Source organism: Pholis gunnellus (genome assembly GCF_910591455.1).
Source record: "Pholis gunnellus genome assembly, chromosome: 19".
Taxonomy (NCBI): domain Eukaryota; kingdom Metazoa; phylum Chordata; class Actinopteri; order Perciformes; family Pholidae; genus Pholis; species Pholis gunnellus.
In genome coordinates, this window is record NC_136546.1 from 11,076,903 (window position 1) to 11,104,420 (window position 27,518).

The 27,518-nt window shown below is 42.4% G+C and overlaps 1 protein-coding gene across 4 annotated transcripts; it reads right to left on the bottom strand.

The window, feature by feature from the left end:
• Window positions 1-647: 647 nt before the first annotated feature.
• LOC306711754 (rho-associated protein kinase 2-like) lies at window positions 648-26,647 on the bottom strand. 4 transcript variants are annotated; one of them, XM_079180775.1, is made up of 34 exons: window positions 26,266-26,647; window positions 22,131-22,212; window positions 21,323-21,423; window positions 20,602-20,739; window positions 19,774-20,034; window positions 18,964-19,108; window positions 18,710-18,848; window positions 17,129-17,220; window positions 14,697-14,856; window positions 13,400-13,487; window positions 13,187-13,266; window positions 12,746-12,794; window positions 12,505-12,640; window positions 12,043-12,134; window positions 11,547-11,793; window positions 10,314-10,420; window positions 9,945-10,104; window positions 9,491-9,651; window positions 8,896-9,080; window positions 8,648-8,717; window positions 8,360-8,463; window positions 7,825-8,011; window positions 7,225-7,318; window positions 6,832-6,926; window positions 6,353-6,541; window positions 6,034-6,202; window positions 5,572-5,787; window positions 4,914-4,981; window positions 4,715-4,803; window positions 4,032-4,110; window positions 3,626-3,893; window positions 3,186-3,465; window positions 2,037-2,174; window positions 648-1,281 (listed from the first exon to the last, which is right to left on the bottom strand). In XM_079180775.1, the coding sequence occupies exons 1-33, from the start codon at window positions 26,359-26,361 to the stop codon at window positions 2,063-2,065; spliced, it is 4,539 nt and encodes a 1,512-aa protein (XP_079036901.1). In that variant the 5' UTR covers window positions 26,362-26,647; the 3' UTR covers window positions 648-1,281; window positions 2,037-2,062. The 4 variants fall into 4 exon arrangements, with proteins under 4 accessions (XP_079036901.1, XP_079036904.1, XP_079036903.1 ...); XM_079180778.1 differs by lacking the exon at window positions 5,572-5,787; XM_079180777.1 differs by lacking the exon at window positions 2,037-2,174.
• Between the last annotated feature and the right edge of the window lie 871 nt (window positions 26,648-27,518).

The window sequence follows — 27,518 nt, forward strand, 5'->3', positions numbered from 1 at the left end:
ACAGCTGATAAGACGGAATGGATAAGACCTGCAGTATGAAATACGATTTTAGCAGATGGGCAACACGATGAACCATTACATTATGTATGATGAGTGCCAGTTGGCTTGAGGCTGTTCTGAAAGATTTATTTCAGTCAAGCCCACTCACTCCACATGCACTCGTGAGATATAGACAGACCTATTCTAGTTTAAATAGTCTCCTGAAATACACTGTAGTCCAGTGCAACACCTCTGAAACATCACTTTTGTATTATTATAAAGTGTACACAGCTGTATGATTTTTTTTTTAATGACCATTAAGATCTCACTGATACCACACTAATAATTCAGGTGCATATCAACAGATTAAACAGACGTGATACAACATGTTTATCGGTGAGCTTTAGAGGTGCTGCTAAACAGACGTCCAGTTTTTCCCAATTCTTCCTGACAAAAAGAACGACAAACTCACTTGAACTTGATTTTATCTGTATACATTTCATGTTCACTGCTTAATGCAGTGTCTACATTTTAGTGGAGGGTGTGATATTCAGACTGAAAGGTTAAAAATAAGACAGTATAAATCATTGTCATGCTTTTTTTTATATTGATATAAATCCTACATGTTGAATTGTAATAAACAAGGAATGAAACATGAATTATACATTTTCTGGGTGAGAGAATTTATTTGAATTTCTCATGAATGGCGAGAAGAAAAACACATCGTTTCTGTTGGATTCACATTATTCTGTCTTATGTTGTAATGGATCTACTTTGTGTGATTAAAACTGTATTTATTAAAAAGACAAGAATATACTGTTAAATGTTCTGCTGACTTGTAGCCTTAAAAATAGAACAATCATATACTATGAGCTACACTTTCTGTGTTGCAATACACAGACAGACCTCTTGATCCTATATACAAATGTTCACACACATGCCAAACACCTCACAAACAGATCCATGTGAGTCACTGCCTCTCACAGAATAAAAAGTCCATGTTTTTTCTCATGATGCTTATGAAATAAGGCAGTTTTAATCACAGTGTTTTACTTTTTCTTTTGATGAAGTCTCACTCTTATATGAATACCCATTTTCTTGAATGATCAAAAAAATGACAAAGGCAGCCCCAGTTCTCATGACAACTGCCCGTTTCTATGAATGTTCCTGTCCACGATTAGCGTTTTTTTTTTTTTTTCAGTTTACTTTCCTTGCGAAATAACACATGTAGGCACTGCTTCCAGAATCCGGCCATTAATCCACAAAGATGAAAAGACAACATCTTTGATCAGCCAGGGTTAACTGTGAATAGAGAGAGAGAGAGAGAGAGAAAATGATGTGAAAACCTGGGATGCTACTAACAGAATGTCTGGACTTCAAAGGCACGCCCACACAAAATCCACACATAATAAACGAGGAAGCTATCCGGTAAACACACAATGCATGAGTAAAATGCAAAAAAAACAGGACAGATATGGGAATAATCTTAGTCTGTATGTTTGCAAGAGGTGAAATATTAAAGCACATTATACGCTTGTTTGCCTTTTGAAGAGAATGATAACACTTATGTCTGTACAGTATATGAAGCTACAGCCAGCAGATGATTAGCTTAGCAAAATTCTGGATATTTTTTTAACTACAGTTGGATAACTACAGTGGTGCTGGTAGACGGAGTTTGTTGATTTCGGACAGAACCAGGTTTATGCTAAGCGTAGCCAACTGGCTGCAGCTTCATATTTAATGTACAGACATGAGAGTTGCAGAGTCACGCAACTCTCTGCTGGAAAGCAAATATGTGTATTTCCCAATCTGTCAAACTATTGCTTTGATATTTTACTTCTTGCAAACATGCACACCAAGATTACCGATATATCACTTGGCTTTTTGTTCAAAAAGCATGCGCAGAAAGCATACTTCCCAAACCGTCAAACTATTCTTGTAGCGACGATGTTGTTCAAACACCGAGTTTGTTTTCCACTCAACTGAACATTTTTAAAAAAATCACACAAAAACATGCCTCGTACTAACTGCAAACACACACGTAGAGGTCCAGTTACCCTCTGTACCCCCTTTTTCACTTCCTTCAGAAGAACATATCATCATCATCATCATCATCATCATCATCATCATCATCATCATCATTATCGACATCATCCAACGGCCAACTCCAGTCTTTGAGGCCAAACTCAAGCAATCTGAAACAGTAAGTATGAGGTTCATCTTGGGGGGGGTCAAAGGCTTTTCGTGCTTCATAACTGCTGGGCTAATATAGGCCAAGTTCAGCAGGGGGCAGTGCAGAGCAGCGAGTAGTGAAGTAAGTGACTGAATGCTGCTTGTTATGATGAGGCTAGTGTTAATGGACACACGGCGTAATGGATGGCGGCCAAGCGCAACAAGTGCAACAAGCTCCGCTACTTACTGTCTCCCAGCATGAGAGACGTTAGAATGGTGGGGTCAGAGGTCAATGGAGGATGATACGGAGCATGGGGCCAGTGCTGAGGGATGAGAGCCAGTTAGATTGTGACTGAGAGAGCAAACTCAACTGAGTGTCTTAGTTAATGGCAGAAAACAAGACAGTTACAGTTAGTGACTCTCATAATGGGTTCCTACTCAATTAGGTGGCTGCTGACGCGGTGTGAGAAGCCATGTCGGAGCATTAATGCTGCATACAGCGTTATGCAAATGACTCAGGAACCTTGTTTAAAGCCCCTTTCAACTGCATATGATTCAGAATCATCAGCAGAAACAACAAAGTAAGTAGTAAGGCTAGTTGTTTTGGTTATGATTCAGTTTAAAAAAAAAATCTATTGAAATTTAAATAGATTTCTGTAAGATTAGCTCATATTTTTTTTACCCAAAAGTTACGCTTACGAACGACACTGATTACTAGTTTACAATGAATTAAATTATCTTGGGACACTGACAAGATGAGGTTAGAAAAAATTAGGAGAATACACAAATTAGCTGTTGATTAGCACCAGAGTCCAAAAGTAAACAGTTTTAAAATGACCATTTACAAAAATCTGAAATGTCAATTCTTTTTCTTCCTTTCTTTAACGAAGACATACATTTCTGGAGTTTTTATTATATTAAATAAAAAGGTATAGGTAAGGTAAAAGAAAATACAACAGAAACAAGCCAAGCTTTTATATCGGTGACAAATTCATCATGTTTTCTGTATGCAGTCAAATCTTCCCCATCCTCACCTGGTTTTCCCCGATGACTGCTGCTGCCTGCTGGCCTGGATCTTGATGGCCCCGCGATGGGTGGACAAACGAGGCGAACTCCTGGGTGAAGGTCGCGGGGAGCCTCGCGGAGAAGAGCGCGACGTCGCTTCAGAAAGGTTGTTTTGTGCTGCAGCGGGAGGACTCATTGTTGGGTGTTTCCTGGGGATGCGTTTGAGCAGGTGGCTGACCCAGCGCTGCTGCTCCTCCTGAGAGTTGGTCAGCAGAAGCAGCTCTTTGGCAGTGGATATGTCATAGTTCACTGTAAAAGAAAGGGATTGAAACACATTAGAAACAGCATTTTTCCAGAGTAAACAAATCCAAGTCATATTCCAATACATATCAGCCAAGTATCATCAAATTCATCACACACAGTGGTGCGGTTGACGGTCCTAAGTTCTACACTAACTGAGCGTACTGACCCTTGCAAGGCACGATAACTTCCTCCTTTCGGTCCAGGTGATCTTTGTGGCATTTGGTGTGGCAGCGGCGGCACTCGAGGGCCGGCGGGGGCTTGAAAACGTGCCACAGGGGCCGAGTGCAGGCCTCACAGCTGGAGGGGAAGTGGTACAGAGTGAGGATGAACTCATGACCCTTGTGGCTGATGTAGGCAGGACGATCTCCATGCGCCGCGGGCTCCGCTACAGGCTCCGGTTCACGTTTAATCTCGCCTTCATTGGCATACAGGATCTAGGGAAAGAAAAAGAAAGGAACTTCATTGATTTTTTGAGGGAGACGGTTGAATTGAGAACCTGATTGATACCGACAGTCTGTAGGAGGGAGAGGGAAAAGAAAGAGACGTCAACAGGCAGTGTCCGAGCTCATTACCTGGAATATCCTTGGAATTTCTTTGACATCTGCACGATACACATCAGTATGAGTGACAGGTCGGACATGAAACAGCTTACTGTAGGAGGGAGGGAGAAGGAAGAGTTGAGAGTAGACCCAGGATAACACTGGTAGTTAATAAGTGCACAAAATATTGATTTTAACTGCTGTTTTAACGTCTGTCTTTTGTTCTTATTCTGTATGTTTGTCTCACAATCTGCTGCAGCAAACCGCATAATATTTTGGGTGGCCAGTCAAGGCTGCATGGACCTGTTGTGGTTGCGGTGACGAACACTTTCTCAAAACACCTTTGTATTGTATTTTATATATTTGATGTAATTGACTGCCTGCTGACTAAAGGATACGTCTCTACTGTTGGATGGATTACAATGAGATGTGGTTCATATATTCATGCCCTCCTCAGGATGAGTTAAAATAACTTTTCATCTTGCGCCATTATCAGGTCAAAATTTTAATCTGTCCAATATTTTGGTTGACAATGACATTTCCACAGAATCAGCTGTATTTTGGGTTTAGTGCCAACTAGTAAATATCAGCAACACAACTGCACTAGTATGGCCGTCGACTCTTAGCATCAACTCTAATAACCATAATCACATTCTTCATACCATAATCATTCATTTTTGGTATTACATGTTCAAACCATGATTTAAATCACTCACTCGATGTCCAGGGTCATGAAAGGGTTGGCCTGCTCTCGGTCCAGCTCGCTGTTGTAGAACAGGATCTTCCTGCTGCTCACAACAATATACTTTAAAGGAAAGGGACGCAAGGGCCAAAAGGTTAGAGGGGGAAATTACCTAATGGTGATTACAAAGAAATCAAATCTGTAGATATGAGATATGGTGGTGGATACATTACTTTTTTGTCCCAGCCAAACCGCTTTGTGTTCTTGGTAGGAAGTGAAATCCAGCCCTCGAGCCTCGAGTCTAGTTGGCAGAGAAAAAAACAGAAGATGTTAACACAAAGCGGAGAGCTGCCTTTAATCATCCGAACAACTTAAAAGAACACCGTGACATTTTGAAATGGCTGCATTTGGTGTCATTTTCTTTCACCAAAGGGCAAGTGGCATAAAGCTTTGCTACTTCATTTCAACAACAGACTATTCAGTGGGAGCTATACGGATTATAAGGAATCTCAGGCACAAAACATGGCAGGTGAATTAAAAGGAGAATTCAATTGAAATGGAGAGCGCCTTATTTTTATGTTAGGAAAAACTCTGGACTTCACTCTTAGAAAAATCCCCACATCTTTTGCAGTGGGATAAATTTGACCAAAGCAGGCCAGCAACATCAAGCTGTGAGTATCGACATGTCCAGTGAGCGCTAAAAAGGATTAATGCACAGCAGAGACTGAGTCAACAGAGTAGAGGGATTAGCAGACACTTTGCAGGGTTGAACCAGGGTTTGGGCTATTTCTTTCTCAATTCAAGAAAAAAAACCCCATCAAACTAATGTTATAAACATTTGTTAGGTCATTCGCATCCCTATCCCGGGTTTGAACCGCCATGCAGGGTCACCTGCAGGTTCAGCCTCAGGGGGCTGCTCGTAAGTGAGGGCCAGGGGACGGTGGCCCTGCTCCACCTGCCCATCATATTCTTCCTCATCCTCATCCTCAGAGTCGAAGAGAGTGTGAGCAGAGTGAAGGTTGGGCCGGGTGTCGATGCAGACGGATTTGTGTGTGCGCTGGTAGGTGAAGGACATTGATTCTGAGGTGTGAGATTGAGTAATGCGCACTGTGCCGGACCATGAAGAGGACATTTGAGGTGAAATGAGGAGGGGGGAAAAGGAGGAAGCATATAGAGGGAAAAGGTCAAAAAACAATTGGCCTGGAAGAGACTCAAAGTGAAAACAAAGGATACAGCACAAACTCAGGAAGAGAGACTGCAGCAAGAGGAATGCAGGAAGTGCATGCAGAAGGGTTTTCGTGTTGGTGCCAAATGATAGGATGGTGAGTGTGAGACAAAGTCTCCTTTGTCTACCTGGGTATCCTTCACCCACGTCCAGGTCGTTGCCACTGCTGATGCTAGTAGAGTCCATAGAGTGAACGCTGAGGGAAGTGATCTGGCATCGAAGCTGCTCGATGTCACTGTCTTTGCTGGACAACGCCATCTGGAGATCCAGACGCCCCTGGTTCTCTTCTGCAATCACCTGAGTAACAGAAATGAGCAGGTTTTTAAGTGCAGTTCAACGTATTTTCTATAATCTGCAGTTATAACAACACAAAATTAGTGTACACTTTAGCGTGCATATATTCGTGCCATTGGTTGATATGCTGGTGTGCAGCGTTGGCATACTGACCGCCTGCATATCCGTCAGCTCTCTCTGGTACTTGATGATGGTGCTGTTGAGCTTCTCCTTCTCCGTTCTCAGCTCCTGCTGCAGCTTCCTGTTCTCCTTCTCCTTCCTGTGCACCTCAGTGTCGATGCTTCGGTGGCCTCCCCGCCCCGTCTCCCTCCTATTCATTACCTCGGCCAACTTGTTGACAGCCTGGGAGCAAAAACACAGCAATATAGCTCGTCAGAGATCTATTTGTGATTCATGTGAATTCAGTGGATACACAGGGAAGCCTGCAGAAATCTCAATGTTGCTGCAAGATAGATTTTATTTTTTCAGATCTCAGTTATTTTGCCCAGAGTTCAACACAAGCCTGCAGCTGAACATTATTCTTAACAACAAATGGTGTGACATAACAGTCGTAAAATGTCAGACAGTAAAAGTAGGAAAGTATAGGAAATATTCCAGGCTTTCCAGACCTGTGTAGGCGCCCAGACACACACCTGGATTTTTAGTGTCCTTTCATTCTGCATCATTTTTTCAAAGGACACTTTGAGCGAGTTCATCTGCTTCTCCTCATCCATGCCTTTCTGGAGCTCTGTATGAATAGCAGAGAAGAATATTAATTCAGGGCTTATAAACTTTACTTACTTTGCATACGTTTTAGAGAAGTAACCCATTAATTATAGTGCAAGTTTGAAGACCGATATTCTGCCGTTCCACAGACACTTGGTTCCCTGATGAAGAGATTAAAGGCTAATTTTCATGACATTTTAATAGCACCTCACCCCATAAATCATCTGGATATGTAAGACAGCTTTTCAACACATTTTCCAGGGCTGAGGGAAATGTCATTCCAGTCGAAATCTCCCTCATTAACTTCAAATGACACTCACGTTGCTGAATGTTTTTCAGCTGATTGTTGAGCTCCTCTTTCTCGCTGGCCAGGTTGGCCACATCCACCGTCAGAGTGCGATTGGACTCTTCCAGCTGTAGAGGTTGTTAGAGTAGCAAACAAACCAAGATAACTTCATTTATATAGCACATTAGAAGACAATATATTAGTACTATTCACGTTTTCTGTTCTGTATGATCCTAACTACTGTGATTGTCATTGCCGGTCCTCAATTTGAATCCAACTGCAACTAGCTAGAGACAATTAGCTGATTGCTAATTATCTAATTAAAGGCACCCTATCGAGTTTCTGACCGTTGTATCTTTTTCTTTTCTTTCTCTCAGTTTTTAGGCTGTTCCACTGATTGACAGTTGGTGGCGGTAGAGTGCAAATAAAGGTTGCAAAGTGCCAAAAGAAGACCGCAAGCTAGCAAACATGGATGCAAACAATACCGATTTTTTGCACTTAATAAATACTTTTGGTACAGGAGAGAACTAAAATGTTACATTAAGTTTCAAACCAACCAAATAAGTCCTTCACTAATATTAAAATTTGACTTCATAATCAACTAAAATGGTCCCGAACCCGACTCTAATCTCACCGAGTTGATGGTGCCCTCCTTGTCGCCGAGCTCCTGTTTGTGTCTTGCCATCATGTCTTTGATCTCCAGCTCCTTCATGATCTTCTCCTTCTCCAGATCGGAGTACTGCTCCTCAGCGATGGAGCGAGCCAGCTGCTCTGAGTCAGCCTTGGTCAAACTGGCTTCCAGCTGGGCTGTCATGGAATCCCTGCAGAGGGAGGATGAGAAGGAACCGTTATTACCATATTATTAAATTGCTAGAACGGGATCAATCTGTTCCTGCTGTTATCATGCCATTCATAGGTAGACTGCCGAGTGGACAAACATTCAACATTGACCTTTTTGTCAATGCAGGATTTTCCACCCCTGGATTATAGTTTTAACTCTTTGTCTGTAGTGCATCTCGGGGACGCTGCTAATCTGGTTCACACTTTGTCGTTTTGTTGATAAATTGTGTTTTATGCTAATGTTGTTTGAATCAGAATAGGAATAGAATAGAAATATCAGGTCATTTTAGTGTTGCAGGGTCTCTGGTGATGGTGTTTAGACTGGTTACCTCTCCTCCTGATATTCTGCCAGTTGTAGCTGCACCTCTTTGTACAGCTTATTCCTCTCCTCACTATCGTCCTTCAGCTCACGGATCTGCGTCTTGTAAAGCGTCTTGGGAGGAAAACAGCCGGAGATTCAGTTAATTTCATATCACAGATTGAGATGGAATTGAAAAATAAACTCTTCTGCTATCGTCCCATTCAAGCCCCATATTATAGATAGATTGAGATTGTTTTTGCTAGTCTGCGAGCGAGACAAGGTGCACAAAAGAAGGAAAATGTATGGTTAGAATTACTGTGAAATACTGCTCAGCCTCCAGTTGGTCCTTCAGTTCCTTCAGCTGGCCACCAGCCTCCTGCTTCTCCCTGGAACAGCAGGACCAACAATCTGTCAATCACTGCTCCTGGCCAACTAACAACCAGAGCCAAAGCACTTTCCTCAAACCAAACATGATGAATGAGACTCTCCACAACAGTTTGACAACGGCATTGCAACAAATGCGGCTGCATTGTGTGTTTATGTTCAATGTGCATTATGTTTGACCTGCGTAGCTCCTTGTTCTGTTTCTCCAGGACCTGCTTCATGTCCAGCAGGTGGTTGAGCTCCTGTTTGAGCTGTTTCTCTGAGGAACAGAGCACCAACACCTGCTGGTTCTGCATCTTCAGATCGCTCTGGCTCATGCTCCGCTTGTGGATCTCCTGCTCCAGACGCAAACTCAGGCTCTTTACCTGCACAAACGCACACGTGCACACACACACACACACACAAGCATCAGTGGTGGCACTAATTGACAGTTACGGGGAACAATACGCTGCAGAACAAAGAGTAAGGGCTGCAAGTAATGCTTATTTTCATTATAGACTACTCCATCAAATTGCTGAGTCTATAAAAAGTTGAACAATAAGGACAAATGTGTCGTTTCCCCATTGCTTATTTTGTCTGAACATCAGTTAAAAACTTGAAAGGACTCTGGTTATGTTAGCAGGAAATATAAGGAAAAGCTGCAAATATCCAAAATGGAGAAAAAGTGTTTTGACATTTGTATTTGAGAGGACATTTACTTAAAATGGTTACATTAAGTATAAAAAATTGCTCTAATGTTCCATCAAGCGATTCGTTGATTCAAAGTAGGACGCACCTCTTCAGAAAGCTTCTCCTTCTGCGCATGCAGCTCGTCCAGTTTCTGCTGCGCCTGCTTGTAGTCGCAGTCCAGCATGGAGTGGTCCTTCTCTTGTTGCAGCAGCTTTCCCTCCATCTGCAGCTTCATGCTGCGCTCCTCCTGCATGTTGCTCTCCATCTCTGGACCGAACAAAACAACCAGGAGAACCCTCAGTAGGAATGATCTACCCACCATTCAATGTGCCACTTGAAGGCCAGCGCGTTTGCAGTTTGTCAAAGACCTATTGTTTCATTTCTTCTCCAGCCTTCCTGAATAACTAAAGACACCTTTTCAACTTTCATAATGGATCGTACCCGCGCTCTTTTGTGTTAAGTGAGCTAAGTAAAACACGATTTAAACTACTGACCATATGCTGAATCACTTTATCCATCCTGCAATCATCTTTCAGACTTTTGTCCTCCCACTTGCTCACCTTTTAAGGCCTCAGACTTAGCCTCCTCGATGGTCTGGTAGATTTTGTTTTTATCTGCGAGCTTGGCTTTGGTGGTCTTGTGTTCTGCCTCTTCTTGCTCCAGACTCTGCTGGAGCGACTTCAGCTTGAACGTCAAGTCAATCTCTTGGTTGCTCTTCTCCTACAGAATCAAAAGGGGATATTGGGGTTTCTATTGGCTATCATCACCTAGGGGTGTTTTGTATTGAAGGTACATGTTCTCAAAATGCTGGAGAACAATGTCAACATAATCTAGAAATGTCAAACCGAAGTTTGCAGCGGGGATATCTCTTGGAATAGCCTCGACTCTTAATTCACATTGGAAATTAGCAATTAGAAATGACAACTGACCTTCTCGAGGTCATTGAGCTTCTCATGTAGCTGCTTCTTTTCAGTCTGGACCTCGGAGAGACACGACTTCTCCTCCTTCACCTCTTCTTCCAGGCCAGAGATACGTCCTAAAGTGGATTGATGGGAAAACGGATGAGGAAATAATAACAAAGAAATTATGAAAGGAATATAAGACGACCTAGAGTGCAGTGAACGCAAAAAAACTAGAATAAAATGCGCCATACCTGTTTAGTTTAAAACAAATCCTAGGTGAGACATTACATAACGCTCCTGCTCCCTCCAAAGTATGAAAAACAAAACGCTTCATGTTTATTTTCCCTTTCACTAACTCCACCCAAGTGGAGAGTTTTAGCAGGGGAAAAAAAAGCACGAGCCATCGCAGCAAACAGGCAACACTTTTGTTTTGGTACGTCCCCTCTGACCTCAGCCACTGGCTTCCTCTTTGCATGGACTGAACACGTTTAAGTTTCCAAACAGCGTCTCACAAGAGGTGCTGGCTCTGGCCTGGTTTTGGCTTTCACAGCCTCTTGCTTCACTCTCAGCCTTTAGAACAGATGTTTCCACCTATGATCTGATATTTCCCAAGGCCTGGTCCAAAAACACGATCTAATAACCAATGTCCAGCCTCCAGCTCCAAGTTGTGTAATGCCTTTTTCCTGCTACTGAGGAGATGTTTACTGAATGAGCCACAGTTTGATTAGCTGCACTTACTTTAGTGAATACAACTGTTTGACTGGTACATTCTAACTTTGCTAAAATTGCCACATTTCAACAGAGAAATTAAAAGTTTAGAATAAAAAAGGCTTTAAAATAATGGTTGGCTTATTGTTCACTCCCAACCACTGTGTGCAGACTATGTGTATAAACAGACCAATAAAGTGAGAATATGTACCTATTGCTGAACAGCAGCCCCTGTAGCTCCAACTGACAATTATGGTATTATGTTTAGCATTTAGATAAAATGCTAAGCTATGATAGAGCAATGGAAGAAAGCTGATAACGTTAGAAAACGGACTCCTTTCATGTCTGATATACAGCTTACTAGCAAACTGGTCATACCAGACCAAATAAAGCTGTAGCAACAAAACTTTTTTTTTTGCTTTTAAATCAAACTTTTAATTTGCAAGATAAAGCGACATATTTCTTCTCTCAAAAGTGACAAAGTCTCGAGTTTAAACTACGTGGAACGTTTAAATGTTTGTTTAAAAGTGTAATAGAAAAATCACGCCTCACCCTGCAGGTCACTAATAGTTTCTGTCCGGAGGTTACGGTCTCTTCTCTCCTCCTCCAGCTCGGCCTGCAGCCCCATCAGCTGCTTCTCCAGCTCCATCTTGCTGTTTTCAAGCTGGCTGCACTTTTCCTGCATCTCCCTGAGGCTAGCCTCCAGGCTCTGAGCCTGTTTCTGCACCTCTGCCTGACTCTTCTTCAGCCGCGCTGCCGCCTCCTGTTCAGCCTGCAGCACGGTGTTGGCCTCCTCGAGCTACAGATGAGAAACAGACGGGATGAATCTTTTCCCTGCAGGCTGAGCTGGGTCAGTGCAGCAGCAACATTGAAAGGGATTTAATTAGGCAAAAGCAGAGGAATAATGAAAAACGGCAGTCACAGCTGCTTGCTTGCTTGAATATGGATTATTAAATTAGCATGCTTGATTTACATAAGTGTGAAAACTACAGTAAAGCATCATAAAAAAGAAAATCTAGTTAGGGGAATTGAATAAGCGTTCCCTCACTTGTCTCTCGAGGTGGATGTTCTTCTCATTGGAGATATGGGAAATTTGGTTCTTCTTCTTAAGATCCTCTAGCTGGTCCCTCAGATTGTTCACTTAAGATACAGAGAAATAAAAGAGTTAATGCAGTACGTGATGAATCACATTCAGAGGACCCTGGAAATATCACTATCCACCCACTGATCGCCAGAATATAGAAACATATAGAATATATACTGAGCTATAAACAGTGGGATGCAGCGCTACCAGAGATCCTTGTGGCTTATTACAATGTTTTAATGAGTTAACAGTCAGACTGATATGTTAGAACAATTTTGCAAGTAAAATATATGAAAATGAGAACAAGTGACGACCTACATAAATAAACAGTTGGTTAAATAATCTGCTTACCATGAAATCAGATGCATTTCGCATGTTACTTGTAAGAATCAAGCTAAACGTTTAGAAATAGCCCCAGGTGCTCACATTCGTTCTCCAGGCTGCGTTTTCTGTCCGATTCAATCTCCACCTTGCGCAGGTTCTCGGCGCTCTGGTGCTGCATGAGAGCTCTCTCTCTCTCCAGCTGCCTCAGCGAGGCCTCGACTTTCTGCCTGCTACTCATCTAATCAGAAAGGAAAACACAAAGAATGCGAGTGGAATTATCAGCTTTTTCTTTTTTTTTTTTAAATCACATGAGGTACATGGTTGAATTGGCATCGATCCTCACCTCCTTGTCTAATTCTTTGACCAGCTTGTCTAAACGGTTGGTGGCATTTCTAGAGGGGGGGGAGAGAAACGTTTTGTTGCATCTTTATTGCAGCCACATCTTCACACAAATCATTGACTTCAGACCAGACACCAGGTCACCAACAGAATATTTACTTTACAGGTGGAATGAATGTGATATTGATCAATATAAAAATGCTACATGCACAACCTTTAAAATGTTGGATATAAATTGGACAGTCCAAGACATTCTTATGGTAAAAATTAAATATCCTTAACTCACAAGTTTGGGAAATGTAATCCTTGAATGAGATGCTTTATCATGACAGTAAAGTTAACAAAGGTTTGCAGTAAATGGTAACATATTTGTAGTGTCAGCACCAGTATTTGCATTGTAAAACAATGTTGCCCAGCTCTGCCCGTGTTATTTGTTTAGTCGTACTTGCACTTGTGCTCCAGCTCATCTTTGGCCTGCATCTCATGATCGACCTGCTCTTCCAGCTGATTCAGTTTGTTCTGCAGCTGCTCAGATAGACAGACAGAAGACCAGAAAAGAAATATGCTATTATTTAATGGTCATTTTCATCTTGTATTCTACTTTTTTATCTCTCCTCTGTTACCATAATATTAAGACCACATGCACAAAAACACCGACCTCTTTCTTACTCTCCGAGGAATTATCCTTATCCTCAGAGTTTTCCTTACTGTCCACCGCAGAGCAGTTGTTACTTCCCTTCAGCAGCCTGATGGAGAAAGAAGGGACAGAGGAGACCAATGAATGTCTGTCACTGTCTTTACCTGCCGAGGATTTCAAGTTCTGACAACACCCAACACTTTCCTCATGTCCAATTTGACTATCCTTGCCAGATCCATAATGCCAACTGGGTAGTCAAGAGGAAGCTGAATGTTCACCAAGGCTCACTTCATAACCATGCAGAAAACACTCACACTTAAGACCAACATAGCACAGAACTGTGGAGTTGTAGAAAAAAGCTGAAGATCTTTCGAGCTTCTTCTTACATCTGGATGGGTTTACCTTTGGAGAACCCCAAAGGATGCCTCCAACCCACACAGTCTGTTGCCAACTGTTAACCAATATGGTGGTGGACTTTTGATGGCGGGCAACTATCTCTGGGAACCATTACATGACTCTGCCACAATCTGAAGCCATTTTGCGATCATTTTAAGACAATTCACGCCCTTAAAGCTTAAACTGTTTTGTGTTCATAATTCAAAAAATTGAAAGGCAAAGAATTTTGAATTATTTCTGAAAAGTTACATCCTAAAATGGAAAGTTAAGGATGCATTGTATCTGAAATCCAAGAAAACCTGATCTAAAGCCATCCTTTTAAAATAAATATTCCATATTTATGTATTATCACGAATTTAAGCTACAATCTGCATGCACTTGTTCACTGGATTGATAGTAATTTACTAATTTAAATGCCTTGACTCAGATAAATGTAAATGAGAAATTGCTTAGACGCAAGTAGTTGAATCCTTGAGGTTAAAACATTGCTGATTAAAGTGCTACCGGATCTCAAGTGTACAATACATGTTTTTTACTACTTCTCCTACTGATCAAGACCGGGTTAAAAAAACTAGACTCCATCATAAGCAAAGAGGGCTTTTAAAAAGGGGGCAGTCAGAACAAGGTAGCAGTGTGGAGCTCGAACAGGCATACAGTGTCTGACTGGTGTAAGGCTGTATTAAAGGTCTTTTTCTACCTCTTGCATTTTAGGCACGGTGCTGTCCTCAAACCAGTTTCCTGAGTCTAGAGGCCCTTGTGAAAGTTCCCACACATGGAAGCAACATTTTCTTCTAATCCCAGCATCATTACCAAAAGTACATTCAAATAATATATGACGAGCAAAAATGCAGACAAACTTTCGATGCACAACAGCAGCGTAGAAGCAAAGAAGTCAAATAAGACATCAGAATAAAACACTTACTGGTCCTCCTTGAAGTAAGTGAAGCCGATGAATGGTAGCTGGTTGCCCACAAAGGCTCTGGGTGGAGGAAAGGTCTCAGCATCTCCTTTATATTCCTCTATGTCGTCAAAGTTACTGGTGTCTATGTCACCGTTCAGCTCGGGCACAACTGGAGCCACAGCTGGACGACAGAAACGGAGAGAGAGAGTCATGATGGATCAAAAGGTGGAAGAGGTGCATACCAAGAGGGGTTAAGAGGGAACGAAGATGTTTTACATGAACTGAGACTATCAAAGATTAAAACCTGGTGTTGCAGGTATTTCAATTTAAAGTACATCCTCAGCAAACTCTTAGCATTTTCTCAGGTTCCTGAGTATATTCTATGCCAACCTGGGCGCTGCTTGTAGCAGGAGTAAGCACTCTGCAGGTTGGCGTGAGGCGGACACCACTCCTTTTCTCGTACAGTGCTCGCTTTGTGCCCCACACACGGTGCCTTTCACAAACCAAGACTAAACGCCTGCTCCTTTGAGAAGCTGTAAAAGTCTGCACAACACAACGGGCAGACAAGAATGCGTAAAAGGGCCAATCAGATAAAACTAAGCTGGTCTTTTTAACCTAAAAATAGTTCCTAATTGAGAAAAAAAAGCCGCCATTATGGATCGAGTTCCTCAGACCAGTGAAATTCTGGCTCTGAGCAAAGAGCTCATTACTGTTGGGTCAAGTCACAACCCTCAGCGTGATGAATGTGACTCAAAGACGGCAGAGAAAATACAGGGAGAGATCAAGCACAGGACAGAAACAAATGAGGGGAAATAAAAAAGAAGAGGCAGAAATAAAAGCCAAAAATGTGGTCAGACAGAAAGAGACACAGGCTTCTCCACGGAGGCCCTTGTGGCACGACTTCCCAGAATGCTCTCTGATAGCGGGCGGCTAATGACAGGCAGCCGAGGCCACAGTGAGAGTGAGCGAGCGGGAGCAACCCTCCGAACTGGGGCGCCCCTCTCATTAGAGCAGTCCACACAGGCCGCACAGCCTGCCCCACCCGCCGCTACGGGGGGGGTGCTGCCTCCCCGTCCCGGCATCCATCCATTCATCCAGCCATCCATGGCGATGGCTTCTTTTCATCACCATCCCCAATGCTTAATAACCATAAAGACAACTGGGAGAATCTTCAATAGAATCCAAAGGAGTCACCGTGGCCACACTCAGCAGGGAGCGAAGTCCTCCGTAAACAGACACAAGAGGGCTGGGAGGTACATGCAGCTCTGCGGGATACCATGTGTGTGAGACTGGACATGCGTGTGCAAACACCAAGAGAGCTGAGCAGCACAGCAGTGGCACAGTAATGGTTTTATGTTCCAGACTGCCAGGCAGTCTGAAGCTCAGTCAGAAGTCTTGTCTGTTCTTAATCAGAGCCAGGTGAAGCAGAGAGACGGAGGGGCAAGGAGAAAGGGCCTGCATGTGGTTACATACAGAGGTCCTGTTCATATTCCTCATATATCACTTCTCTTATTTTCTTAAGTTATTAACATAACAACCGATGGATATCATAGGGGTTTTAACAGAAACATATTAAAAAGCACCATTTAAGGGGATTTGTTTTATATTTGATGAAACCCGAGAAGCTGATTTTGCATTGATGACGTTGAATTATTTGTAATTTATTGTAAAATTAGAAATGGAAATGAAACCACAAAGATGATGTAATAATTGGACAATGTCAATCAATCATCAGATTAAATAGCATTCATCATTTTCTGGCAGATGTAACATTTTGTCTGCTGATTTACCAAGTGCTAATGTAATGCAATATCTCCACCTATTACATACGACTTATCCTTTAAGTTTGCATTTAACCAATATAAATAAGGTAATATAACAATCTAAATGTATTGTAGCAGTTATTACAACATCTTGCACTCAGCCAAACGTCAGTCAGTTTTGCTGCTACACACAACATTCTTCTCTTGGTGGACTTTCATGAAACAGCCTTTCAGTTTCATCAGTGTGTGTATTGCCAGTAAGGGTACCATCTAGTATAGAACCTGCAGTGCTTTCTCCTTACTTTCTCCATTCTCTCTAATCTATTCTTTTGGAGTGGCACCCATATGCAGCTGGTTGACTTTTGGGTTTCACGCATCCTGTGCTCTGCTGTTCTGCACAGCATCCAGTCATATACTGTTAAAAGATATGGACATGTGGAGAGCATGTGTTCCATATATGCAGGCTTAATGGCTCAGGAGACGGAAATACACTATGAACCAAAGCTGAAAAGAAGCAGGGGAACGGGCAGGAAATGATAAGAAGTGGGCCTAGAAGCAAAAAAAAAAGGAGGCATGGCCATGAGAGGTAGAAAAAGAACAAGACACACATTACCAGAGATGGAAAAAGAGAAATCTGCACCGGCATTGTGGGGGATACGTTCAAAAGCATGCACGTGCACACACACTTACTCTCTCGGATGTTGTCAAAGGTCCACTGGTCGTTCTTGAAGAAAGGGTGGCATTTGATCTCATCCACTCCAGTGCGGCCCAGACGAACCTCCCTGCACACAGCAACAGGACCAAGACTGTGAGCAGAGCCTGAACACAAAACACACCCCGCTCGTCCCCTCCACCCACCGTCACCATCACCATCAACATGTCATGCCAAACACACGGCCGAGCAAGAGCGACCACTAGGGACTGACCACACTGACCAGCGTGGAGTGCCGCATGACCACTGGAGGACACTGGAACCTCCTCCAACCAGACAGATAATGTAAATCCAGGAGGAGAAAGGGAGTGTAGACAGCAGGATAAGAGTGCAGGAGCCAACATCAACAACTCTGACTGACTCAAACCTGACTGCTGGAGCTACCGCTTGCCTTACCTCCTTCTCCTCTCTCGCTCTAAAACTCGACACACTCTTTCTCTCTCTCTCTCTTTCTCGTCCCCATTCCCTCCCTCCTCCTACCCCGCTGGGTACATGGATGGAGGGGTGCGGCAGTTTGGGCTTGCCACGTGTGGGACATTCCAGACTCAGCCAAGAGGAAGAGAGGGCAGGGGCGGGGTGGAAGAAAGAGAGTTTTTAAACCCCCGCAAAAAAAATCTGACATGCAACCAAGCCTGGCTTACAAAGGGCCGTGTCTCAATGCCCAGAAAACTGCAGGAGTGCAAAGTAGAAAGTTATGCCAGAAATGGGTGAGGATGGAGAAATGGAAAGTGGCACCAAGAAAAGGTGGAAGATGAAGATTATAAATGAGGGGTGATGAGAAACACATGGAAAAGGAGGAGAGGTAGAAAGTGATGGTGGTTAGAGGAAGGATTCAACAAGACACAGCGACAGTGACAGAGCATGTGGGTTAGGTTGTGAATGAATGTATTGGACAGTGTTCAAGATGTGTGTGTGTGTGTGTGTGTGTGTGTGTGTGTGTGTGTGTGTGTGGGGGTGGGTGTGGCTGGGCAGCCGCACACATGTGAGATTCTGTCTGTGGTGAGAGAATAGTGAGTGAGAAGGTAAATAAACTGAGTGAGGAAAAATGAAAGGCTGCTCTGTATTGAAGCAGAAAGGGCCTGTGTTTGAGCCCTCTTTGGGGGCGGGGTTACTAATGTAAACAGGAAGTGGTTTCTTCCAGGGGGATGGGCCACTAACCAAGTACATGACCCACACCGTCATGTCATTTTTACCTTTTAATACTAATAACATGTTATAACACACATGTAAAAACGGCACTTTTTGTATCTAGATGGTAGCTGGGATCAACGCAGCTGTACACTCAGGTTTGGAGTCACGTATATGTTTTTTAAGCAAACTAATTCAAGATGGAATATTAGCTTTATTAAAGGATATGTTGTTGATATTCCATATTTTTGTTTTTGTTAACAAATCCTATGAAAATACCTAATCCAACAATACATTGATCACAGGGCCCTCTAGTTTATCCTAAGTCAATCCCACACGCTGTAAATACTAGCACACCAAATGTGTATCAACCCACAGTTCAAAATAGTGGAGGAATTAGTTTTTATGATTCAAAGTTTTTACGTGCAAACCTGTCAGTAAGAAAAGCACAGATGAGGTCTTTGGCATCCTGAGACATCGCTGCGTCATCTGGGAAGATGAGTGTGTTCTTGTGGTTCATGATCTTCCCATAAGTTCCAACCAGGGACTCAGCATAGAAGGGAGTTTCACCTGCAAAAATAAAAAAAGAAGGAATTATGTACCATGACTGATTTTTAGGATGGAAATGTTTAGGATTTTAACTAAAAAAAAAAAATGAACATGATGTATGTAGTGGGTCACTTACCGACCAGCAACTCGTATATATAGACTCCTACAGACCACCAGTCGCACTCCCGGCCGTAGTGCCCATCACCACCCTGAGACTGAAGCACCTCAGGGGAGATGTAGTCTGGTGTGCCTACAGCTGTGTCACAATGCACCATGCCCGTCTGCAAACAAAGAAATACACAGGATTTACTGTAGAGAGAAAGCAAGAGAGTAAAAGCTTGGTCGAGTTTGGGCGAGAAAGCAGAATCAATAAAACATATTTCCACTGCAGGGACCGTTTTTTTTATCTCCCCAATAATTGTTTTAGTATAAAATACAACTGAACTTTTAACAATGCTCCAGATGTTCTGAGACAACTGGAAAAAGATCTCTGCTGGACTGTTATGACCGTGTTTATAAGACACTTTCTGTCTACTGGTGGACTTTCAGAAAGCTTAAATGTGCGGAGCCACTTGTTGAACCGGCTATTTAGAAATCGCTGTGGTAAAAACAAAAAGGTGGAAAAAAAACACTCGCACCAGAGGCGGGACCTCAGCCGTACTCTAGATTGGTTGCTTAGCACAATGACTGCCGGGGCCTCTTTAACAACCTGAGGCAAGAGTGCTGCATTTAGCTTAACTTTGCAATATGAACACTTGGTGGTGCTCTAGGGCACAGAAAAAAAAAACACTAGTCTTGAAACGTCAAATCACTCTATTCAACTGACAACTTTCTTCAAAATGAAAGGAGTCAAATCTAATGTAAAACATTCCGAGGTCCCTATCTTGATCTATCCAGGTCCAACTCATTGGAAAACAACACCGACATGACTTTAACATTAACCTACCGAGTCCATCTTCATGCATGTGCCGAAATCCGCCAGTTTGAGGTGTCCGTGTTGGTCCAGCAGCATGTTGTCAGGTTTGACGTCACGATGGATGAAGCCCATTGAGTGGATGGTGTTCAGCGCGAGCACTACTTCAGCGATGTAGAAGCGAGCCCACTTCTCAGGTATGTCGTAGTTCATGGTGAGCGTGACCAGGTCGCCTCCAGGCATGAACTCCATCACCATGTAGAGGCGGTGGTCGTCTTGGAAAGCACAGCACAACTAGGGAACGACAAACGTAGTCCTTGAAAGCCCAACGCAGGATGTTATTACACATTGTGATACGAATTAAATTATCGCGTGGGTTATCCTATATCCTTATACTGGTGCTACCAATACAATGAATTAAAAAGAACGGTTTCTAAAAGCTGTATAATATATTGATATAGTGACATAAAATGACATATTGTATGACAGAAGATTTTATTCATATTGTCCATCCCTGCACATGTTGTACATTACCCTGAATGTATGAAATATTCCCATTCCAGACATCCTGATATTGATCTACGTACAATCCACAATTCAGCTGAGGAGAAGCTTAAATATTCTTATCTCAGGACAGGTCAGGACAGGAGACAAGATGCAAGAATAAAAAATAAAAAAATCAGGTCGATAAAAAGTGTATTATGTGTGTGTTCAGAGAGGCAAACACCTATTCAGTCTCTGTAGCGGAAAGAGGTTTGCTCTAAGAGTTAAGCTTCTTTCTCTCTTGTTTAAATGTCCAATCCTTCCACTATGTTACATATTGTGTGTTTTCAATGAAATAAAACCTATACGTGTGCACACCTGGACGACCCAGGGACTGTTGGAAAAGGCCATGATGTGCCTCTCCTCCCAGAAGAAGGCAGAGTCGGACCGCTTGATCATCTCAAACTTGGTGAGCTGCTTCATGGCGTAAACCTTCTGAGAGGCCTTGTGACGGACCTGCAGCAGCGGAGGGGAAGACAAGAGAGGAGACGCTGGCGTGTAAACGGAGAAGAACGAGATAGTAAGAATGTTAACAATGACCAAGATAACATGAGAGACAGAGAGGGGAGCCCATAATTGTAGGCACACACCCATAGAAAGACATGCTTACACAAGATTTCAAGCACAAACATACTACGCATCCCCTCCACCACCCCCACAGCAGACTTCACACTCCTCTCCCACACACTGAGCCTGTCCAGGCTTGTTTCTACCACAAGACGCTCAGCAGAGACCAGATTCAAGCTTTCACCAGCACAAGAGACAAACATCTGGAAAACTTGGGAGTATGGAGGGAAGGCCTGCTTGAACTAATAACCTTTAAAACATAAATTTGGCCACGATGAGGAGATAGACAATGAGGCACATTTTATATGTTGGTAGATTAACAGATTGTTGCTCCCTCCCTCTAGTGTTTCTCATTTCTGGTATTCAGTAACATCTGTAGAAACTCTACCTGTCTATCCAACTGCCCTGCTGCAGCACAATCTTAAAAAACAACACTTTGCTGATCAACTCTTTACAGACAGAAACATCTCACCAGCTGCACTTCTCCGAAGGCTCCTCTCCCGATCAACTTCACTTTTTCGAAGTCTTCAAGCTTCACCTGCAGTTCTCGCAGCTGACTCACTGTCTTCTCATCTGCGGGACGGACAGAGACGTTACACACAAGGTCAAGCTCCGACCAATTAGGTTCAAAGGAAAGAGTCAGTAGTTAACTGCTGGATCAGAGAGAGGTCATTGAGAGTTAACATGTCGCACAGGGCCTGAAATTTGCCTGAAAATTAACTGGCCACAGTTAATTACATGTTAATTACAAGTGAGACCAGTCTAATGTATTAAAGCCACAGATGTCTTTAGAAGAGAGACAGATTAGAAGTACAGTGGGTGGTATGAATTTAGAGCTTTTTTAGAAGACATGCTGCTGTGTTCTTTCTCTAACATGAGGCACATTCTTTGTATATGGCCTCAAGTCTAAACAAAGATAAAGAGCAAAAGGTTTCACAAAATATGTATCAGAAGAAGCAGAAAGTCTGTACAAAAGTGACACAAATCTAACTTTTACTGATAATTTGGCTGTGGAATCTGTCCGGGCCCAGTAGCATCTGATTTTGTTTGTTCATACATTTCGTATCTGTCATGTGACCTTTTGCTTACAACAACTACTGTATACAGAGTCTCTAGAATGTGGTCCGTAGCAGAAGGATTGTCTGGGAAGTTGTTAAAGATCGACTATAAAAACAAGTATCATACTCAATCCCTCGTGACTAGAGTTTAACAACTTTATCGGTATTTTTCAAGCTAAGCAGAAGAATCTTGACCTTCACCAGACACATTGTCGTTCTTACATCGACTCAGAAAGGCCTCTATGTTTTTGTTTCTCCGCAGGGCAGGATAGTTCAAATCATGAGCCAGGGCGTTCACGGAATCCTGAAAAACAGATAAGACAAGAATATTCAATCAACCTCTAAAAACACAAGAATTAACAGCGTGTGGATTTAAAAACAATATAAGATATGTAACTTATAGGTTTACCACTGGTGTATGGAAAACCAAATTGGGATTATATTGCTTGGGTTTTGACTGATTCAACATGTTTCTAACAAATAGAGAAACATAGTAATGTTTTAAGCTGATTTCAAGTTTCATTTATGTTGGGGGAAGTCTCCTGGTAATGTGCCAGGACAAGTCTTGTAAAACAACCCTGACCTTCTTCTGGCTGATAAAAAGATAACAAAAAGAATGGAGGAAGGAAGGAAGGAAGGAAGGAAAGAATTACATTCCTGTGAGCTGTGAGCTCCTAAATGCAACATTACGGGAAGAGAAAATGAGACTGCTAATTTGCAGCATAACAAAACAATGACAAGTAGACAATGGAGCTTGGCTGTAAAGACATAACAGGTCATACCACAATAACTAGTCACGTGATGTTGTTTCGGCCCCCCTGCCCAAACACAGACCCAGCAACACCCGCTCTATCCAAACAAACACAAAGCCCTCCCTATGGCTTAACACTGAGGGCCAGTGGCAGCATCGGACTGAAAGCCGGGGCCTCAGTAGTGTCATCAGTGCTTAAATCAGCGGTGTTGAGTTCCACTTAGAACCAAAATGTCTACGTGATCCAAACACATGAGGCCGGTAGGGCAGCTGGGCAGGTGGGTGGGGGTGTAGCATGACCCTCTGTTCCCTAGAAACAAGGGTCAAATGGAGTTATCCAGTGTGTGTGTGTGTGTGGGTGGGGTAGCGTGGTTGAGCCACAGCGGTGTCTATCCGACTGTTTGTTCGGGGATATGTGAGTGGGTGGGCAGGGGCATGTGGAACAATTCTGCACCTTTAAATAGCAGCGGTGCGGAGCGATCTCCCCCACCGCAGACGGGTGGAAATAGACCTAAAGGCTCAGAAGCTATTGTGGGACAAACAGCTTATGGTTCAGGCTGAGCGTCCTAGGATCTGTGATCATTTTACTGTGTGTGTGTGTGTGTGTGTGTGTGTGTGTGGTAACTAGGGCTGCGCGATACGGAGAAAGTCAAATATCTTGATATTTTTGACCAAATACCTCAATATTGATATTGCACCGATATTGTACGGTTGACTATTGGTGCTTCTTTTCATCATATTTAGACACGGAGATTTTTGATAAATAATCATCAGTAATGTGAATAAAATGTCTGAGTTGAGTAAAGACAAATAATAAAACAGACAGAACAGTCTGGTTAACTTCAAAACAACCTTTAAAACCAGGAGACGACAACACTTATGCCATTTTACGATATATATATATATCTGAGACAATATCTAGTCTCAAATGAAGCGATCGATATAATACTGTTATGCAGCCCAGCCCTAGTTATAACAGCCATGGTTACTGCAGTAGAGAGGGAACTCAACAGTCTATGTTGAACTCTATGTACATATGCAAATATAATCTAATTTTAGCAGCTTGAAATGAACCATTTGCTGTGTTTGTGTGTGTGTGTGTGTGTTGTGTAGTCTGTGGGAATGCGAGACTGAAATAATGAAGCTTTTGGGCTGCTACATCCTGTCTTACATCCACGTCTCTGAAAGCACTTTTTAAACATAACGGTTGAACCCACACGTTTTTGAATGAAATCATCTGGTGCATTCTGTAAATGTGCAGAGATCTAGAAATGACATCCTTAACGAGGGCTTTTCGACTCGCTTGTCAAGTATTGTCATTCATTTCAAGCATCAAAAGTTATGAATACAGTCGTGGCATTGTATCGAAGAAGCTTTGCAAGATAGTTTAAAGGTGTCCTTTCTAATAACCACTAGTGGCACAGTAGAGCAATGTTATAAGTGTGTCACAAGCACACACACGTAAGCAACATGAGACCGGTTTCACGTTAATGATAACAGTTAGCGGCAGTGACGCGTCTTGTGGAGAGTTTGTTGGGTTCAAGAATGATCTGGAACTAGACACCAGTAAGACAAAGGGACTTAGTTGAGAGTCACTGAGAGCAGCAGTTTATTTAAGTAACATGGGGTTAATGTCAAAATTGCATTACTGAAAAAAGAGGCCTTTATTCTTTATCATAATAATGTAATTATTATTCTGCCATGATTGTTGTTGTCCCCATTATTTACAATGTACAGTCGGCACATGTTATCTTGTCGGGTGAAGGGTTCAAGGTTCAAATCTCTTGCCTCCTGATTGGGCCTCAGACCAGCCAGAGCCGAGGAAAAATTAGATGAAGCTGCTTTGATTTGCACTTCTGGAATCTGGACAAATCTGAACACGATCCTGCCGTTTAGGCACGGTAGTGTGTGTCCTCACCTCGCCTCAGGCAACACCTCCCACCGACTCCACCGTGAGCTGATACTGCCGGAGCACAGTCAACAAACAATGGAGAGGTTCTCAGAATAAAAATGTAAACTGTGTCCTGCCAGCACGGAACAAGTCCCTACCAAGCCAAAAGGAAATACATACAGAGATAAAAACGGCTTATCCTAGAAAAAAAAACTTCCCAAATCCTTTTCTTCTGCGGATTGAAAAAACGCTTCAGAACACATCTTTTGGGCAAACACAACAAAAATGATTGTGAACAAACAGGAAACGCTGATGTGAGGTCACAGCAGGATGACTCCATCTCTATTCCAGGAAGTGACTTCAGCTTCCTGTGCGGTAGCTCCCAGCATTAGGCAGCCCGGTGTCTGTAGCTGTGTCCACTACAAAGCTGCTGAAAATAATGACTTCACTTTGTTGTCTGATTACAACATTATACAGACATTATCCAGCATTAACACTGCACTGGAATTGTGACTCATCAGCTCTGGGAATGGTTTCCTCCAGCAGGACCTTTTTGCAGATGAAAGGGTTGCTTGTGTGACAACCTGTACCTGTACATGCAACATCAAATCTTCTGTAACTATCTCATCTATTCATCAGGTTGACATATTGAACACTATGCGGTCTTTTGCTCCAAATGTCACCAGGGTAACCGGACTGACCACCAACAATGGTAGCGTTCTGTTGACATCAAACCTGTAATCAAGCAGCTGAATAACTTACACAGAGAAGGTATTTTCCTTAACATTCTCCCACGATGTGATCGCGTTTGCTAAGCGGGAGCGTAACCATGTAGAAAAGCAAGTTAAGCCCGTCTTGACATATCCTCTGGTATCTCTCGATTGATAGGCCTTGACGTACTTTAAAATGGAAGCGCAGTGCTGGAAAGATTGGTTGTGCATTGTGTAGACCTAAAAAAAAAATAAAAGTAAGGCAAGTTTTACGTTGAGGCCTGGTGGGAGATCCTGTTAAGAGAGCGGGCCAGGACAAAAAGCTACTCCATATCAGCTAAATAAAAGGGTATTTGTTGTCAGAGGTTTGGGGCCGAGAAGCTTTGCAGTGGCAGTAGTTTTATTAAAGTTTGCCAAGTACGTTCTTGGGACAGGTCAGAGAGGGGACATGTTAATTAGAGGCCTCACCAAGAGACGAATCACAAACGGACAGTGATGGAGTGAAAAGAAAACAATGAATGGATGAACTACTCAGCTTTTCTGTATCCTTGATTGGTAAGGTTCAGTTTCACGCCCCCTTTTATAACTACATATGTTTTGTACTGTAAAAATGAGGATTAAACTGTATTCATAAAAAGGAAAAGGAGGCCCCAGGTGGGGTTTCCCTCTGCTGCATCCCTGATTGAAAGCCAAAGTATTGATGAACACATTTTCAGAAGCAGACTGTGCGTCTGGTTTTTGGTTTACTCCAGCTTTCCTCTAAGACAACAGACATGTCTCTTCAGGTGATCCATGATCACGACAGAACAACAAGTCAGAGCATTTCTGTGTACGTGTGTGTATGTGTGTGTGTGTGTGTGTGTGTGTGTGTGTGTGTGTGTGTGTGTGTGTGTGTGTGTGTGTGTGTGTGTGTGTGTGTGTGTGTGTGTGGGTGGGTGTTACTCATTATGTCTAAACTGGGACACTACTACCTGTATCAGACCCTGAGGGTAAATGCAAACTCACCAGCAGGGTTTCCAAGTTTAGTGCCGACTGTGGGTTCCTCATGAGTGACTCCAGCTTGTTCAACCGGCTTTCCAGTCTGCTCTCCGCACCGAGCATGATTGCAGTGCAATGTATCCCGGTCCAATGACATGAAATAGCACAAAATACAACAACAAAAAACACCTGTAGAGCCGCCTTTTCGTCTCGGGACAGAGGCGCACTCCGCTACTGCTTGGCTCAGCTCTTAATGTCCGCTCTTCTGTAAACTGCCACTTGAGTTAATTATTCATCCGCTGCTTCCCTCTTTTTTCATTAATATCTAACAACAAAGTGGAAACGGTTCGGACGTTTGAGAGACTCCACTTCCAGGTGCGCCCCCCCGTCTGCTCCCAGGTAGAATCAACAAAATATGATCCAACCACAACGTGTCCAACCCGCAGTCCAGACCACCGTCAAGATACACAGTACGGCTTCCGGCTACAACTATCAAACTAAAACCCAAAACTATTTATAACGCTAACTAATACGGAGCGTGGAAAGGGAAGTCCAAATGAGAAATAATATAAATATTGAATATAAGACATGATTATGTAAATACGTGTTTATAATTAAGAAACACTAGTCTTTAAAATGTGTACAATTTGTAAATTAGTAAAATATAATATTTGTGTATGGTACAAATATTCTAAACACATGTACACAGGCTATAACACATTTACATTACACATTATATGTAAATGAAATATTTGGAATGATATCATTTTAAAAATAATTTGGGACTACAAGCTCTTTGGAGTTGAGAGTGAACGTTCAAGCTCAAATTAATTGTGTAATTTATTTAAAGGCATTTTTCGTTTTTTAAAAATATTTCTTGTCATTCCAAAAACAATTTTTCCCTTTTTTTTCCATCTTTCTATTTTTTTATTTTATTTGTATGTGTACTTTACATCAGTTGTGAAGCACTTTGTAGAATATCTGCACCAGTTTGTATGACGTGTGTTATATAAATAAAGTTTTACGTCAGCACGTTTTAGAATTGGACTCATTTTATTAATTTGAAATAAAAACATCATGTTAAAGTTTAAACAAAATGATAAAATAACAACAAAACACAGTGCTGTCAGAATACAGTGTAATCTCAGTGGTAAGGGTGATTGGTAATTTTATTGTGAAGGCAAGCGTGTTTATCCGGTTTTATGCTGCCTAATTGTAGCCTGGGTGACTTGCCAAACATGAGTCCCATATCGGTTCCACTTCCCTGTTTGTAGCTACCG